The sequence below is a fragment of the Canis lupus genome, chromosome 17, assembly GCF_011100685.1.
Source record: "Canis lupus familiaris isolate Mischka breed German Shepherd chromosome 17, alternate assembly UU_Cfam_GSD_1.0, whole genome shotgun sequence".
NCBI classification, from domain to species: Eukaryota; Metazoa; Chordata; class Mammalia; order Carnivora; family Canidae; genus Canis; species Canis lupus.
In genome coordinates this window covers 56,797,965-56,816,308 of record NC_049238.1, presented here as the reverse complement: position 1 = coordinate 56,816,308, position 18,344 = coordinate 56,797,965, and the positions used below count along the sequence as shown (strand labels likewise).

The following is an 18,344-nucleotide window of genomic DNA, read 5'->3' as shown; positions in this document are numbered from 1 at the left end:
CAGTAGAGAAAGGGGTGAAAGGCATCCAGGGTGATGGAACTGTCTGAATGCAGATGGGAATGAGCTTTTAAGGACTGCCAAGTAACCAGGTCAGCTCCTCACAGAGGATGATGGGAGGATGACTGGGAACCGCATTCCTGGCCACATAGAGTTTGAACCTTAACCCAGAAGAAGGGAGAAGACTTATGCACAGAGCTAAGTCAGCATATATGGTGTTTGCATTGTTATCTCAGACCTTTTTATTATTTTATTTATTTATTTATTTATTTATTTATTTATTTATTTATTTAAAAGATTTTATTCATTTATTCATGGGGGGTGGGGGGAGCAGAGACACAGGCAGAGGGAGAAGTAGGCTCCTTGCAGGGAGCCCGACATGAGACTGGATCCTGGGATTCCGGGATCAGGCCCTGGGCCAAAGGCGGCCCTAAACTGCTGAGCCACCCAGGCTGCCCTCAGACCTTCTTTTTAAAAGAACTTTCTTCTCCTGTATCTTTTCCACTACCCTGAGGAAGACAACTTCTTAATTTCTTCCTTTTAAATTATGTTATTTATTTATTTGAGAGAGAGAGAGCATAAGCAGGGGTGAGGGACAAAGGGAGCCCCATGTGGGGCTCAATCCCAGGACCCTGAGAATGTGACCTGAGCAAAAGGCAGATGCTTAATCGACTGAGCTGCCCACGAGCCCCAACAACTTCTTATTTTCAACAAAATATTAATACTTAGAAAGTGTCTTGAATCCAATGGTGTTCAGACCTGTGGTCTGGGAAATGCCCTCAGAGGCTTGCTGGGGTGAGGACAGAAGAGCAGGCTGGGCCTCCCTCCCTCCTTCCCATTATCTACCCACTGACCCAGCTTTTCTTCAGGCTGCTTTACATGTTGGGCACATCTACCAAGAATAGTACATTTGAAAAACGTATGTAACTAAAAAAGAAAGGCTTCAAAGTCACCCTAATTTACTCCTCACACATTTCCTAACAGTCTGAGGACTCTGGGCTGCATAGCCAAATCTTTCACCTGCGGGCAAGAGGATGAATCTCTCACCAGTGGACAGTCAGCTGAAGATGGGCACCAGGCAGGCCCTGATGTGCATGTGTGACCTGTGACAGTGGTTGGGAGGCAAAGCCTTTAGTTGGCCATAGGAGGTAATGGTAAACTTATTTCTCCCCAGGATGATCTAATACTTTAAGATCAACGTTTGAATTTTCTTATGAGGAAAAATTGATCTTAAGCATTTTGGATTATTCTTTACATTTTTAAAAGTTTGGTACTTTTTCTTTTTTTTAAGATTTTATTTATTTATTCATGAGAGACACGCAGAGAGAGGCAGAGACACAGACAGAGGGAGGAGCCCCATGTGGAACTCAACCCAGAACTCTGGGATCACAACCTGAGCTGAAGGCAGACTCTCAACCACTGAGCCACACAGGTGCCCCTAAAAGCTTAGTATATCTTGATCTCCTGCCTGTGTTTACTGCTCCATTCAACATAAAGATACAATGTGTGGTGGTGGTGAACGTGTTTATTTTAAAAATTGGACCTTCGCTGATTTGTTATATTTATTTTTATTTTTTCCTTGCTTATTTGGTTTAGCAAGTGGTGCTATCATTAGGAATTAAAAGTATTTCTCACCACATATCACATTATGTGATAATTATTTGTCATCTTCAGATAATAGGTTGATTTTGTTCCAATAGCCTTTCCAATGGGAAAGGGACTGGCCAGTTTGTTTTGTACCTGCATATAACCTTTGCATTTAAATACAGCTTAGCAGCCCTGGGGTGACAATGCAATCTTTCCTGGAAGCCAAAGTCCCCTGACTTTGTATTTTATCATCTTCATCTGATGGGGAAACATTTGCTGAGTCGGCATTTCACATGTAGGAAAAAAAACAAAACAAAACAAAACAAAACAGGAAGAAAGACCTGAAGAATATAAGCCCAGAGAAATGTTGAGGTACAAAACAAATAGCTGTAGAAGAAAAGAACATGGTAAATGTCCAAACCTAGGGAAGATCGTTCTGTGGTCTGCAGCAGAATTCCGGGGTTCTGGATTCTGGTCCCAGCTGTACCACCAGCTGTGTGTCCTTGGCATTTTGGTAAACATCTCTGGTACACGCTTTATCCTTCTGAGAAGCCTGTGGAAGGGAGATGTTGGTCGGCTGAGGGTGCTTAAAGGCCAAAGGACAAAGTTCTAAACAGACCAGGGCCAGAGTGGAGGAAGGGATAGAACAGAGGTCAGCAGCAAGAGTTCGGCTCTGGGGCTGACTGCCCTGCCTGTGATTTACCCCAGCAGTGTCCTTCCCTAGAAAGTAAGGCCAGAAATCCCACCTCCATGAAGCGAGGGAAGGTATGTGCAGGTGACCCGGGAGCGTTTCGGACTGCCGCAGTTAGTGACAAGAAGGGAAATATATGTGTATGAGCCCTCTGTCACATGATGGGAGGACCACACAGGACAGTAGATGCACAGCTCTTGAAATGTGGAAGAGGCTTAAGTAAGTCTGCAAGAAACTTGTTAAAAGTCAAGTTTATTCCTTTTAAACTCTTGCACAGCCTAACAATATATATTAAATGTTTATCATCTGTGCCCTTAAGGACCTCACTGATGACTAGGCCTGTCCTTCCTATTTTTTCTTTTTTAAAATAATCTTTTTCCATTCGATTTTAATGATCAGCTTACATGTTGTCTCTTGTTTGAGGGTGATATAAGACCTACTTTCTCTTACATTGAATTAATATTTACTACACTGATTCCCAGGTCTGAGCATCTGGTTTCATTTCTAAGCAGAAACGAACCCATTTTTCTTGGTGCCGAGTCAGCATTTTCTCCCCAGACCCAGAGCTCTTCGTATTTTCTGAAAGAAAGAGCTGACTGTGGCAGAACAATGCTGAGCTGTGGCCAAAGAAAGCTTCAGAGGAGCACCTGGCTCCTCCCAGCCAGGGCTGAGGTGGTATTTTTTATGCTGAGTCTTTTCTTTTCTTTTCCTTTTTCTTTCCTTTTTTTTTTTTTTTTTTTTTTTTTTTTTTTTTTTTTTTTGCTGCTGAGTCTTTTCTGCTCCAGCTCTTAAATCACTAATTGGTAGGAGAGCCATTTTCGAAAATAAACAACAGCAAAAAACATTGAGATGTTCAATGAGCCTAGGATTGAAATCGTAGGGTAACCTATATGAGAAACATTGAGAGCTAAGGAGTGAGAATCTTAAGATGTTATTTTTATTACTACACAATGATCAGAATAAATAGACTTATAGAAAGAGATTTTTCAGCCCAGTTAGTTAATAACATTGGTTACTTTTTTTTTTTATCATATTCTGTGATAACATGCCCTTTATGGAACCAATTAGACACGGTGATGGTTCAGCCAAGGCTTTGGTGGACCGTTGACTGCAGTTAAAACAGGTGAGGCGAATGCACAATTGATGTTACAGCTGGCTACAAGCAGGACTTGGTAATAAGAGTCTTGAAATTTGTTCTCGAAACCTTTGCTTCCCAACACCATACATACCCAAGTTGAAAGTGTTTCAAAGCTAGTAGGCAGCCTCCTTTTGATGTATTTTATTCACTTGGAATTAAAGACAGAAGCTCTTTTTAGCTAATCACAAACACTATCTTTTGCTACAATTAGCAGCTTTCGATTTTTCAATTGCTTCTGGGTGCAGTCATTAAAATGAAGGTAATCATGAATTTTGGATGTGCTTTGTCGTCCCTTAAGACAGGAATGGTGTTAGCTACATCTGTCAGACTGTATGTTCTCCCTTTGATTTGAACACCCACTCTCTCTTCTGGAATAGATCAAATCCCGGGACTGGTGTTGCCCGTTGGTAATGCTGATTCGGTTACAGAATAAGCCAATGAATACGTTGATTGGAAGTGGCATTTGTTAAGGAAATAGCACCTGAAATAAAAATGGAGCCCTATTTTGTAAAATGCTCCTTTCTTTTTTCCTTCTTAATCCTCTGCACTGTGATGGAATCCTAGTTGATGCTCCAGAAGTCCCCATGAGTGAGTGCCTGTGAGCTAGTCCTGAAGCTGTTTTCTTTGTGGCTTGCCTCTTGTCCACTGGGAAGCCCATGCTCCTCTCATTTTCATGCTTTTCCAGCTCCAGTGCTTTTGAACACAGAACCCCCATCCTCCCACCACCCAAACTCCACATTCCAGCCCCGTGATTTCACGGTCCTGGGCAGTGCTCCCCTGCCATGCAGTCAGGCTGCCTGCTGACTCTTGCAGGGGCAACAGATGGGAACATAAACTCACCGCAGAAGAGCAGGATGCTCTCTGTATATTTTTAAGACCAGGAATCCAGTTCTCATTTAGAGGCTGTATTTTTTAAATAGCTCCCTGAAAATTGAACAAAACATTTCTTGTTGCTCTTATTTCTTGATAACATCATTTTCTCCGCGTGGATGGATAGAATCACAGAAATTAGAGAATGGAAAAGATATATTAGATCATGTCTAGTCCATTCCCACTGGTTACAGCTCTTTTTTTCCCCACAGTCTGTCCTCTATAGCGTTTTTCTCTTTTCATTTTCTCAAGAATTAGTTTTTCTATTTCTCCTGGGGAATAATTCCTTAGTTTGACCATGGAGGAATGTATATGCAAATATTTGTAGTCTTTTTTTCAGCCTGATATTCCTACTCTTCATAATCCCTTATATTAGTATAAACAGCCCCTCTTCATCCTAAGTCAAGTATTTCTGGATTTTTTTTTCTTCTTCTCCATTTATTAAGTTCAGAGCTTGTTTTTCTGCTTTGCTTTCTCTATTCATCAATCAGTCCCTAAAGCCCATTAATCATTTTTTTACCTCACTGAAAGCTCTTTTGCTTATTCCCATATCAGGAGTCCAGGGCTGGTTGAGATCCCAAGGAGAGATCCTTGAAGAAGCCTCACTGATAATGTACTTATTCTATCCTCTCTCTCATCCTGGACCCCTAGCCTCAGTTCGCAACCACAAACTGTTTTCTACAAAAATGTTTCTAAATTATGATTTGGAGAATTAGTCATATTAGTCATCTCAAGGCTGTGTGTATGTGTGTGCACATGTGGTTTTAAGTGGTAAGATTATATTTGTTCTCAGTTACTTAGAAGATATTTTTCATATCCTTGGAGCCACAAGTCTTTCAGGTCTCCTGCGTCCTTGGATCAAGTATAATTCTGGACCATGGAACTATGATGCATCCGTAGAATGTAGCATCCTATTTTAGAGCTGTCATCTCAGAATTAGGAAAATAAACAGATATGGGAAAAACAGACTATATTTGTAGGATTTAGAATTCTTGGGGAAGTAAAAGGCAAAATTTAAATAGCCTTAGCCCTCACATATCTAAAGAAGATTGGCTCTTAAAATCTAGTGTTGGAGCACCTGGGTGGCTTGGTGGTTGAGTGTCTGCCTTTGGCTCAGGGTGTGATCCCAGGGTCCTGGGATTGAGTCCTGCATCAGGTTCCCTGCATGGAGCCTGCTTCTCCCTCTATATCTCTGCCTCTCTCTTCTATGTCTCTCAAGAATAAATAAATAAAATCTTAAAAAAAAAAAAAAGCTAGTGTTAGTTATATAGATTTTTTTTATTATGTCATTTTCTCTCTTTTTTTTTTTTTACATCTCAGTTATTTTGAGGTATAATTGACAAATGAGTTTGTAAGATATTGAAAGTGTACATCATGGTGATTATATATACAGATGCTTCGTGAAAGGGCCTGGTTAATTAATACACCATCACCTTACATGTTTATTTTCATTTATTTGTTTTTGGTGAGAATATTTAAGTTCTATCTTTTAGCAAATTCCACTTATACAATACAGTGTAATCAACTATAATCACCATATTTTACCTTAGATCTTCATATGCTATATGGTTTCCTGGATTGGAGAACCTAATATTATGAACATACCAGTTCTCTCCAAAGCAATCTATAGACTCAATGCAATCTCAGTTTAAAAGCCCAAAGTTTTTTTTTTTTCCTCTTAGAACTTTTCAAAGTGGGATGCCTGGGTGGCTCAGCGGTGGAGCGTCTGTCTTTGGCCCAGGGCGTGATCCTGGAGTCCTGGGATCGAGTCCCACATCCGGCTCCCTGCATGGAGCCTGCTTCTCCCTCTGCCTGTGGCTCTGCCTCTCTCTCTGTGTCTTTCATGAATAAATAAATGAAATCTTTAAAACAAAAAAAAAAAAAAAAAAAGAACTTTTCAAGGTGATTCTAAAATGTATAGGGAAGTATAAAAAGCCAAGGACGGGTAAGCAAATTCTTTTTTTTTTTTTTCATTAAAGATTTTATTTATTTATGAGAAGCACGGAGAAAGGCAGAGGCAGAGGGAGAAGCAAGCTCCCCATGGGCAGCCTGATGCGGGACTCAATCCCAGGACCCCGGGATCACACCCTCAGCCAAAGGCAGACACTCACCCACTGAGCCACCCAGGCACCCCCGGGTAAGCTAATTCTTGAAGATGAAGGTAAAAAGACTTGGTTCACTACGTCCCAAGACTTACTAAAAAGGTACTATGGTACTGATCAGAGACAGATACATAAACAGATGGGAAAGAATAGAAAGACCAGATATAGACACAAGTATAAAGAGGCAAGATGCTTGATTTGTGACAGAAGTGGCATTCCAGAGTAATGGTCAAAGCCAACTTTTTCCATAAATGGTACTGGAACGATCTGATATCCTCATATGGGGGAAAGAAAGAAAAGGAATTGGATGCCTACCTTACACCGTATGCAAAGAACTCCAAGTGGATACAGACTTAAAAGTAAAAGAAAAAACTTTAAAGCATACTCACATGTGCATATACAAATGCTTTATGTATGTGTATAGGCAAATACACTCATATCTCCATGACCTCAAGTTATTAAAAGATTTCTTCTATGCCACTAAAACATCTGTAGTCAAAAATTATATATTTGGTGAAATTAAGAATGTCTCTTTGTCAAAAGATAACATAAAGAAGACAAATAACTATGCAATGAGAGAATATATTGGTCATACATGTAATTGATAAAATATTAGTATCCAGGATATATAAAAATACCTAAATCAATAAAAAGATAATCCAACTTGAGAAAAATAGGCAAAATAACTTCAGTAGCCCCCCCCCACAGAAGAAGAAATAAAAATAGCCAATAACCACAAAAGTTCTCGACTTTAATAATCGAAGAAATGCAATTAAACCATGATGAGATTCTACTTCTTATCCGTCATATTAGCCAGTAAAAGTACTGGCAGTGTTGATGAGGATGAGGACCAAAAGAAATTGATGGTAGAAATTGCAGTATGTTCCATACTTAGGAGTGATTTAGCTTACTGTAGTACACTTGAAGATACAAAATGCATACCTTATGACCCAGCATATGTACTAGGAAAAATTGGCACACACAACACAAAGATACATGTATAAGAATGTTCTTTTTTTTTCTCCATAACTTATTTATTTGGAAATTTGCAAGCCTACAGAAAAGTTGCAAAATTAATGCAATGATTGTGAGCAAGCCTTACTGGATAGTAGCTAGTGGAAAGAACATACATGGGCTTTGAAGTAAGTAATACCTGGTTTGATATCCCAACTTTATCACTTACTAGCTGTAGGACCGTGGGCTATCTCTAAAGATTGTAAGCCTCAATTATCTCATCTGCAAATTAGAGGTAATAAAATGCCTACCATATTAGATATTGTAAGGACTAATTGCACTAATGTATATCAAGCATAATGAGCATAAATGCATGCAACATAGTTGTTCGGGAAATTATGGCTGCCATGATAAATATTTTGTTGTTGTTGTTAAAAATGATAATGACATTTTATTTCTTCAGAACCTTTTAATGACAGCACATTTACTGACGTATATTCATTATGTTTCATTACAGAATAAAAAATTATTCAAGAAAACAATAGCATTTTTTTTCATCCTGTATTACTTTTTTCCTTCTCAGTTTCCTGTTACAACTTCAATATTGGACAAACCAGGGAATCCTGGGTGGCTCAGCGGTTGAGCACCTGCCTTTGGCTCAGGGCGTGATCCAGAAGTCCTGGGATCGAGTCTCACATCACGCTCCCTGCATGGAGCCTGCTTCTCTCTCTGCCTATGTCTCTGCCTCTCTCTCTGTCTCTCTCATGAATAAATAAATTTAAAAATATATATTTTTTAAAAAGTGCAAATCAGGGGCACATTGGTGGCTCAGTTGGTTAAGCATCTGCCTTTTGCTCAGGTCATGATCCCATCCCCATGATCTCACGTGGGGCTCTCTGCTCCTTCCTCTGCTCCTCCCTCCTCTCTCTGTCCCCCACCCCCCACCTCCTGCCCCTTCCCCCCACTCATAATACCTCTCTGCTCTCTCTTTCAAATAAATAAATAAAATCTTTAAAAATTAAAAAAAGAAAGTGCAAACCAGTGGGAAAACATGCCCATAATAAAAATGTTTTTATAATTTAAAAAATTATATAGGATTAAAAACTCCAAAAAAAAGGATTAAAAACTCCATGTGAAGAAATACAGTATGATTTTATCAAAAGTAAAAGGAAACTGAAGCACATAAAGTTAAATAACTTTATCAAGAAGTAATATTAGAAATAGTGTATAAGTTTTCTGTTTTCTAGTCCAAGATCCTGCACACTAAGTTGTAATATCATCAATTATATTTAGAGAAAACTGAGTTAAGTAAATAGCAGTACCCTTCATCTCTAATGCTATGACTTCCTTGCCTTACCTACAAAAATGAATGAAAAAGCCTTGACACCCCTTTACTCTCCAGAGAAATTCAATTCTGTGTCTGAACTCTTTCTCACTGACCCCCAGATCCACAGTCATCTTTTTCTCTTGGGAACTCTGTCTGTACTCCACTATTTATGTTTGCAAACTGATTATGACAGTAACAGTATTGCCACATTGGAATAGCCAGGGGAATTTTAAAAAAGAAAACCATATCTGGGGGCATCACAATGCCAGATTTCAGGTTGTACTACAAAGCTGTGGTCATCAAGACAGTGTGGTACTGGCACAAAAACAGACACATAGATCAATGGAACAGAATAGAGAACCCAGAAGTGGACCCTCAACTTTATGGTCAACTAATATTCGATAAAGGAGGAAAGACTATCCACTGGAAGAAAGACAGTCTCTTCAATAAATGGTGCTGGGAAAATTGGACATCCACATGCAGAAGAATGAAACTAGACCACTCTCTTGCACCACACACAAAGATAAACTCAAAATGGATGAAAGGGGATCCCTGGGTGGTGCAGCGGTTTGGCGCCTGCCTTTGGCTCAGGGTGCGATCCTGGAGACCCGGGATCGAATCCCACGTCGGGCTCCCGGTGCATGGAGCCTGCTTCTCCCTCTGCCTGTGTCTCTGCCTCTCTCTCTCTCTCTCTGTGACTATCATAAATAAATAAAAATTTTAAAAAAGTGGATGAAAGATCTAAATGTGAGACAAGAGTCCATCAAAATCCTAGAGGAGAACACAGGCAACACCCTTTTTGAACTCGGCCACAGTAACTTCTTGCAAGATACATCCACGAAGGCAAAAGAAACAAAAGCAAAAATGAACTATTGGGACTTCCTCAAGATAAGAAGCTTTTGCACAGCAAAGGATACAGTCAACTAAACTAAAAGACAACCTACAGAATGGGAGAAAATATTTGCAAATGACGTATCAGATAAAGGGCTAGTTTCCAAGATCTATAAAGAACTTATTAAACTCAACACCAAAGAAACAAACAATCCAATCATGAAATGGGCAAAAGACATGAAGAGAAATCTCACAGAGGAAGACATAGACATGGCCAACATGCACATGAGAAAATGCTTTGCATCACTTGCCATCAGGGAAATAGAAATCAAAACCACGATGAGATACCACCTCACACCAGTGAGAATGGGGAAAATCAACAAGGCAGGAAACCACAAATGTTGGAGAGGATGTGGAGAAAAGGGAACCCTCTTGCACTGTTGGTGGGAATGTGAACTGGTGCAGCCACTCTGGAAAACTGTGTGGAGGTTCCTCAAAGAGTTAAAAATAGATCTGCCCTACGACCCAGCAATTGCACTGTTGGGGATTTACCCCAAAGATACAGATGCAATGAAATGCCGGGACACCTGCACCCCGATGTTTCTAGCAGCAATGTCCACAATAGCCAAACTGTGGAAGGAACCTCGGTGTCCATCGAAAGATGAATGGATAAAGAAGATGTGGTTTATGTATACAATGGAATATTACTCAGCCATTGGAAACGACAAATACCCACCATTTGCTTCCACATGGATGGAACTGGAGGGTATTATGCTGAGTGAAGTAAGTCAGTCGGAGAAGGACAAACATATGGTCTCATTCATTTGGGGAATATAAATAATAGTGAAAGGGAATAGAAGCGAAGGGAGAAGAAATGGGTAGGAAATATCAGAAAGGGAGACAGAACATGAAGATTCCTAACTCTGGGAAACGAACTAGGGGTGGTGGAAGGGGAGGAGGGCGGGGGGTGCGGGTGAATGGGTGACGGGCACTGGGGGGGGGGCACTTGACGGGATGAGCACTGGGTGTTATTCTGTATGTTGGCAAATTGAACACCAATAAAAAATAAATTTATTATTAAAAAAAACAGTATTGCCACATTGTACTGTTACATATCTCTTTGTAAACCTATCCTCTATTTCCACTTAGATTGCATCTCTTGGAGATGTGCCTTTTTCTTCTGCGCCTTTGTATTTGTACATTTTTGAGTGTACAAAGAATTCCAACCACATTTTAAGTTTTCTTTCCTGTCCCTAATAGCACCTAACAGTGCTTTGCACAGGCACAAAATAAATGCATCAGGATAATGACTGTCAGATTGCAGTCATAAAAAATAGAACTCGTCATCATTGCTATGGTAACGTGGGCACAGGAGTCATAGATTCTGCACTGAAAGCAAATGCTTGTTTTCCTCTATTCCAGAAAGATGCTGTGAAGCGAGTATTCTCTGGCATTCAGCCTACAGGAATCCCCCACCTTGGCAATTACCTGGGAGCCATTGAGACCTGGGTGAAATTACAGGAAGAGCATGGCTCGGTGCTGTACAGCATTGTTGACCTACACTCCATCACTGTCCCCCAGGACCCGGCCGTCCTTCGGCAGAGCATCTTGGACATGACTGCTGTTCTTCTCGCCTGTGGCATAAACCCAGAGAAGAGTATCCTTTTCCAACAATCTCAGGTCAGCTTCTCAGATTAGAACCAAGAAAACTTATCTTTTCAAATTATTTGGGGAAAAATTCGGATGAAAGTTTAGGTAGCTCCTGTTTGTGATTCTTTTTAATGGTTTAAGAGCTACTTCATTAGATGCGATGATTTATTTTTCCGTTTACCCTATATTCATATCTTTAAATGTCATCATAATGCAATAGTATTTTTACCTTTTCCTCCACTATTCTTGCTTCATGTATCGAATCGTACTATCTCATTAGTACTTGTAAGTCTTAAATTGTTTTTCTGTACTGAATTGCATTCAAACTGCTAAATTCATACTGTTGAATAATCTCCTGGTAATCAAACATAGAATTTAGCAACCAGTGGTTTTGCATAATGCCAATGTTGCTTTACTGGGTATTGCATTTGGAAGACCTGTTAGATAACTCCCATTGTTCATTCTTTGAGTAATAGCTTTTGAGAAGATTTGAGAGAACTAGCTGGGAAATTGGAAGACAGTGTTCAGTCTCCTGATTCCAAGCCAAGAGAGGCTTCAGAACAAAGCCAAAATATTTGACTGATATCGTCACTATGGATGAATCAGTTTACTCTTGGATGGGCAGATAGCCTGGACTAGAGACAGGGCGCTTAAGAGATTCCTTAGAAAAGAAGATGAGAAATTTAACTGGATCATACCCTTATTACATATCCACTTTAATCTTGTGACAAAGCCCCAACTCAGGAACAGTCTGTTATACATGTTTTGGCACATGTTAACATGTATACATGCACGGTATGCGTTATACATGTGTATATCTCCTTTCTTAGTCATAAACTTCGGAAAATCATCATTTTTATATATGTTTTATCACCCAGGGAACTTAGTATAATGATACATAGAGAGTGACCATTTAAAAAAATATGTAGTAAATTAATATCTTCAAAAATAAATACACTTATTAACTTAAAACTTGTTTCCAGCTTGGAAATAATATAATAAAATAATAGAATCTGATCATTAAAATGTCCATAAAGGCAATTTACCTCAATTTCCTTCCTCGTAGTTGGTCAGAAAGCCTTTACTTTTTTTTTTTTTTTCTGAGAAAGCCTTTACTTACACATAACTTTTCAAATTCAATCTTGGACTGACCTACCTGTTTTAAGTATATAAATATACTTGCATATGTTAAGCAAACACCTGCCTCCCTATAATTTCCATTCATTCATTTGACTTATGCTCTTTAAAAATACATAGTAAATCAACTCAGTCTTCCACTTGACTACTCTTCAAATACTCAGGGATGTTTATTACACACTAGCCTTACCCTACAGGTCCTTAACCCACCAGTTTTACCCTTTCCAAGCTAGTTATCCTACCTTGGGAGCACTCTCACCTTCTGAAGAAATGTGCCTGTTCTATTTCAGGAAACACTGTTTATTCACACTCTTCATGTCAGTTTTCAACATTATAGGTTACCTGATAGATCTTTGTAAGTTACCTGATAGATCTTTACTTCAACTAAGCTGTTTTTGATACAAGCTCCTTTTTGATCCTTATATGATACCATTTCTAAAAATTATATTCCTAATACATGTTTCCATACTTCTGCAAGGTGAAAATGTCTACATCTCTACAAAGTAACCCCTTGCCAGACTGCTTTGTTAAACAGTGACATTTAAAATTAAAGGCTCATTTATAGCCACAACCAATGCTTGCACTTTGAGCTCATACCCCTGGGAATGATTACCACATTATCAATTTTTTCTCCTTTTTAAAGGCTTTTTGGCAGTGACCTCCATAAGCATCTAAAATTTGCAATAATTGAGGTAAAAAAAAATAATTGAGGTCTTTTATTCAACATGGAACTTTGTTGTTCAAACTAACAATTGAAAGAGTTGCCCACAGTATGGGAAACTTTGTAAAAACTCTGTAAATGAAGGATCCTGAAAGTCACCTTCCTTTTGATTTTTTTTTGTTTTTGTTTTTGTTTTGTTATGTAATGAGCTCATTGGTTCCCATAGTAGTTGTGGTCTAGGTCAGAGAGTGCAGGTCACTGGTGTTGCCTGCTTCTACAGTGGCCTCAGGCAGTTCTGCACTGCCTTGCAGGTCCCCTTCTCCTATCCCTACTGCAGCTCCGTCCAGGGAATTTGGGTAGCTTGCCAGTAAAATGTGAGAGAAGTACTCATCTGTGCACATTCTACAATTTGTCCAACAAAGATCATATGAAAGACTTCCTCAAGGTGTCTTTCTAACCTAAAAAAAAAACATACTTGGTTTGGGCCATTTCCTTCCTTAACTCAGGCAACCTTAATACAACTCAGTGGATGGACTGGGTACTTTATCAGGTTTTCTTTCCATTTTTAAATAGTTAATAAAGAAAAATTTAAATATGTATAGAAGATTAGGGAAGAATAGTGTACTATACCCCCATCACTTGCTAGCATTTTGTGATTTGTCTCATCAATGTTTTTTTTTTTTTATTGGTGTTCAATTTACCAACATACAGAATAACCCCCAGTGCCCGTCACCCAATCACTCCCACCCCCCACCCTCCACCCCTTCTACCACCCCTAGTTCGTTTCCCAGAGTTAGCAGTCTTTACGTTCTGTCTCCCTTTCTGATATTTCCCACACATTTCTTCTCCCTTCCCTTATATTCCCTTTCACTATTATTTATATTCCCCACATGAATGAGAACATATAATGTTTGTCCTTCTCCGACTGACTTACTTCACTCAGCATAATACCCTCCAGTTCCATCCATGTGGAAGCAAATGGTGGGTATTTGTCATTTTCAATAGCTGAGTAATATTCCATTGTATACATAAACCACATCTTCTTTATCCACTCATCTTTCGATGGACACCGAGGCTCCTTCCACAGTTTGGCTATTGTGGCCATTGCTGCTATAAACATCGGGGTGCAGGTGTCCCGGCGTTTCATTGCATCTGTATCTTTGGGGTAAATCAGAATGGGAGAAGATATTTGCAAATGACATATCAGATAAAGGGCTAGTTTCCAAGATCTATAAAGAACTTATTCAACTCAACACCAAAGAAACAAACAATCCAATCATGAAATGGGCAAAAGACATGAACAGAAATCTCACAGAGGAAAACATAGACATGGCCAACATGCATATGAGAAAATGCTCTGCTTCACTTGCCATCAGGGAAATAGAAATCAAAACCACAATGAGATACCACCTCACACCAGTGAGAATGGGGCAAATTAACAAGGCAGGAAACAACAAATGTTGGAGAGGATGCGGAGAAAAGGGAACCCTCTTGCACTGTTGGTGGGAATGTGAACTGGTGCAGCCACTCTGGAAAACTGTGTGGAGGTTCCTCAAAGAGTTAAAAATAGACCTGCCCTACAACCCAGCAATCAATGTTGTTTTTATTGTCAGAGTATCTTTTTTAAAAGATTTATTTATTTATTTGAAAGAGGAGAGAGAGAGTACACTCAAGAGAGGGAGGGGCAGAGGGAGATGAAGTCTTAAGCAGATTCCGTGCTGAACGTGGAGCCCAGTGTGGCACTCGAGGGGGTACCTGACATGGGACTCAGTCTCACAAGCCTGAGATGGTGACTCTGAGTCGGATGCTTAACTGTCTGCACCACGCAGGTTCCCCAGTTGTTGTTTAAGTATTTTAAAGCAGATAACATAAATCATGGCATCTCAGTCCCTAAATATTTCAGTGTGCTTCTCTATAAATTGAGGAAATTGTTTTACATAACCGTAATAGTGTCATCACACCTAAAAAAGCTAATGAGAATTCCATATGATCATCTAATACCCAGCCCATATTCAAATTATGCCAATTCTCCCAAAATGTAATTTTATATTTGCTTTGTTTGAATAATGATCCAACAAAGGTCTACACATTGCATTTCTTTTCATCTTTTGATTTGTTGCTCAAGTTTTACTTTCATTTCTCATAAGGTTAATCATACTTGAAAAGAATTAAAAACTTAAATTTTTATACTTCTACTTTTTTCATGCCTTTGATAGGTTAATTGAGTTTTCTTCTATTTACTAGAAAATTAGCTCCCTTGAACCTAAAATAAACCTTACTTTTTTTATGGTGTTGCTTTCGCTTTGTGCTAATGTATATTGGCTGACATTTAGTGGTTACAACCTACCATTCACATGGTTGCTCATCACCATTTTTAATAGTTTGAATAGAAACTCTGCTTGCAGGCAGCTCTGGTGGCTCAGTGGTTTAGAGCTGCCTGCAGCCAGGGGTGTGATCCTGGAGACCCGGGATAGAGTCCCGCGTCGGGCTCCCTGCACGGAGCCTGCTACTCCCTTTGCCTGTGTCTCTGCCTCTCTCTCTGTGTCTCTCATGAATAAATAAGTTTAAAAAAGTTAAAAAAAAAAAAAAAAGAAAAGAAAAGAAAAGAAACTCTGCTTGCCCTAGTGCCCATAGAGTTCCTTCAGAGTGGCCGTAAAGCTTCTAGTTGTTTATGGAAGATGGTGGGAAGTTCTTCCTAATGCTTTATGTTGAAAGTATGAAGGCATGTACTGGATTTGCTTCTTAGCAAAAAAGTAACAAAAGTAAAGTAGAAGTATAATCAGATAAGCTAGTGTCCCTGAAACAGTGATTTTTCTAGACAGCTGGCCTCATATTTGCAGTGTTCTAGTAGTTGAAAGAATCCTCATGGTGTTGATGTTTTGTGTCTTACCATGCAAAAATCAGTAGTTAACAACTCTCTTTAGCAATTTGTGGAGTCTCTAATAGATGGGGACCAAAAAGAAAATACTCATAGCATTGCCAGATTTAGAAAAAAAATTAGAAGTCATGTTAATTAGAAAATTAATATTTTTAAATGTGTAAGATTAAAAAGCCTTTTCATGTATATGACCTCACTTTTAATCCTCAAAAGAGCATGTGAGTTAGGCATTACTGTTCTTTCACAGAGGAATAAAGTAAGATATGAAAAGATTGAGTAAATTATAAATTGTCTTTAAAACCATCTCTGAGAGGTGCTTGGTACTTAGTAAATGCTTAGCAAATATATCGTCTTAATTTCACCTGAGGTCATCCAGGTGGCAAAAACAGTCTTTTTTTCCTTCCTAAGGCACCACTTTTAGAAGATGTCCTCAGAACTTTATGCTGTCACACACCATGCCTTTGCCTCAGTAGCTAATAGCAAAGGAGCAGCAGAGCTGACCTCAAGGCCCTCATTATTTCTTGCCTAGACAGTTGTCTCACCCCTTCATTCCTGCCTCAGGCTCTCATGGCAGCAGTCTATCCCCCACATTGTAGCCATGCTCATGTTTCTACTTCAGATACCTAAGCACCTCTCTCCTACCCTCAGGGTAAAAATCTAAATTCAGTTTCTAGGAAGCCCTTCAAGAATGAGGCCTTGAGAGAGAGAAAGAAAAAGAGAGGAGGGAGGTTCTATGGAATATTATTCAGCCATAAAAAGAATGAAATTTTGCCACTTGCAACAATGTGGATGGATATAGAGAGTATAATGCCAAGTGAAATAAGTCATTGAAAGAAAGTGAAATTTAAGAAACAAAACAAATGAGCAGAGTCAAAAGAGAGAGAGAGAGAGAGAGAGAGAGAGAGAGAGAGAGAGAGACAAACCAAGAAACAGACTTTTAACTCTAGAGAACACACTAGAGTTACCAGAGGGGAGGTGGGTGGGGGATGGGTGAAACAGATGATGGGGATTAAGAAGGGCACTTGTGATGAGCACTGGGTGATATGTGGAAGTGTTAAATCACTATACTATATACCTGAAACTAATGTAACACTGTATGTTAACTGTACTAGAATTAAGTTAAAAATTTAAAAAAAGAATGACATCCCTGAGAACATCAGGCCAGTGTTGTTTCCACTCCACCACTTTTTAATCATCAGATTATTTTTGTTTAGATGATCTCATCAATTTTTACTAATAACCCTTTAAAGCAAGAATGGAGGGGGTAGTTCTGGTTTTATTTCGAGAAAATGTGATAAACCAGTTCTTAAAAAGCGGATAACTTAGAGATCAGTTGTCTACATTTTAACATAGTTTTCTGTTGGTTCCTTTCTATTGGGAGTTTTATAATGCATGTAAGCATTTAATTGATCACTGAATATGTAACCCAGAGGATAGGAAGTTAGAAAACAATTATACTGAAGGTGTTGTGAGCCAATGCCAGCTAAAATTAGATATACCTGCATTCCCCACACCCCACGCAGTTATTTACAAGTAAAATCAAGAATTTTTGAAATTGTGAGTTAGAAAGAAATATTTTTTTACATTATATAATGTGCTCTTTTTGTGCATATCGACTGTGTTAAGCAAAGTACTTGGAACTAAATATAAAGACTAGTTCCCCCAGGTGCTATTGTTGTACATGGGAGTAAGTTCTAGCAATCATTTGAAGAAGGGAAAGAATTTAGCTGTGTTATAATGCTTATTTTACCAATAATTTTCATCTCCAATCCTCTGCATTCTTTCTCAGCAGTCTGACTGAAACAATTTAGACTTATTGAAGATTTTTCTCATTATTTTCTTTTTCTTTCTCTCCCACTGGCCTCTAGTCATGGTGCTTCCCCTAAAATATGTTTGCCATATGTGGGGAATTTTACAGAGCCTCCCCTCTGAAAGGTGTGTGTGTGTGTGTGTGTGTGTGTGTGTGTGTGTGAGAGAGAGAGAGAGAGGGAGAGAGAGAAGGAGATTGAGAAAGAGAGAGAGGAGGGGGAGAGAGAAAGAGCCTGCCTGTGTGTTTGGCAGAGGTTTCCATCCCAATGCCAAAGTCAGTGGTCTTTTATTTCCAGCAGGCCTGAGCACACATCCACTCTGATTCCCACAGCTGTTTCTTAGGTGCATGTCTCGAGAACATCTTTAGTTGTTACTTTCCTTGTGAACTAATCACCGTGCACATGGAAAATAAAAGCTGGAGTTCATAGCTTTAGGCGCTGGCTTTGTGCCAAGGCTAGGAGAAAAGGACAGTTTTGACCAGCAGACATCATATACAAAGCATCCAGAAGTGTCCACGGAAGAGCTGAGGAAGGAGTATAGAATCTGCAGCATTGAAATGAGGCTTCATTCTCTAATTAGAGTTATGGGTTGTTTTTCCAGGAAACTAAAATCAATAATAATAATAATACTGGCTATTAATAAATAATAATCAAGCTCTCACATGAATCTTGGCTCACTGTATACAAACAGAAGTTGTACCTGACCCACCGTC

General features: G+C 39.2%; 1 protein-coding gene across 5 annotated transcripts in view; it reads left to right on the top strand.

Moving 5' to 3' along the window:
- Positions 1-18,344, top strand: part of WARS2 (tryptophanyl tRNA synthetase 2, mitochondrial) — a 94,775-nt gene that overhangs the window by 37,276 nt on the left and 39,155 nt on the right. For 4 of the 5 annotated variants that reach the window (XM_038561910.1, XM_038561913.1, XM_038561914.1 and 1 more), the window contains exon 2: positions 10,920-11,177. The exons of the other annotated variant lie outside the window; for it this stretch is intronic. In XM_038561910.1, the coding sequence (XP_038417838.1) occupies positions 10,920-11,177 (258 nt within the window). The remainder of the gene's footprint in view (positions 1-10,919; positions 11,178-18,344) is intronic. 5 annotated transcript variants of the gene reach the window in all.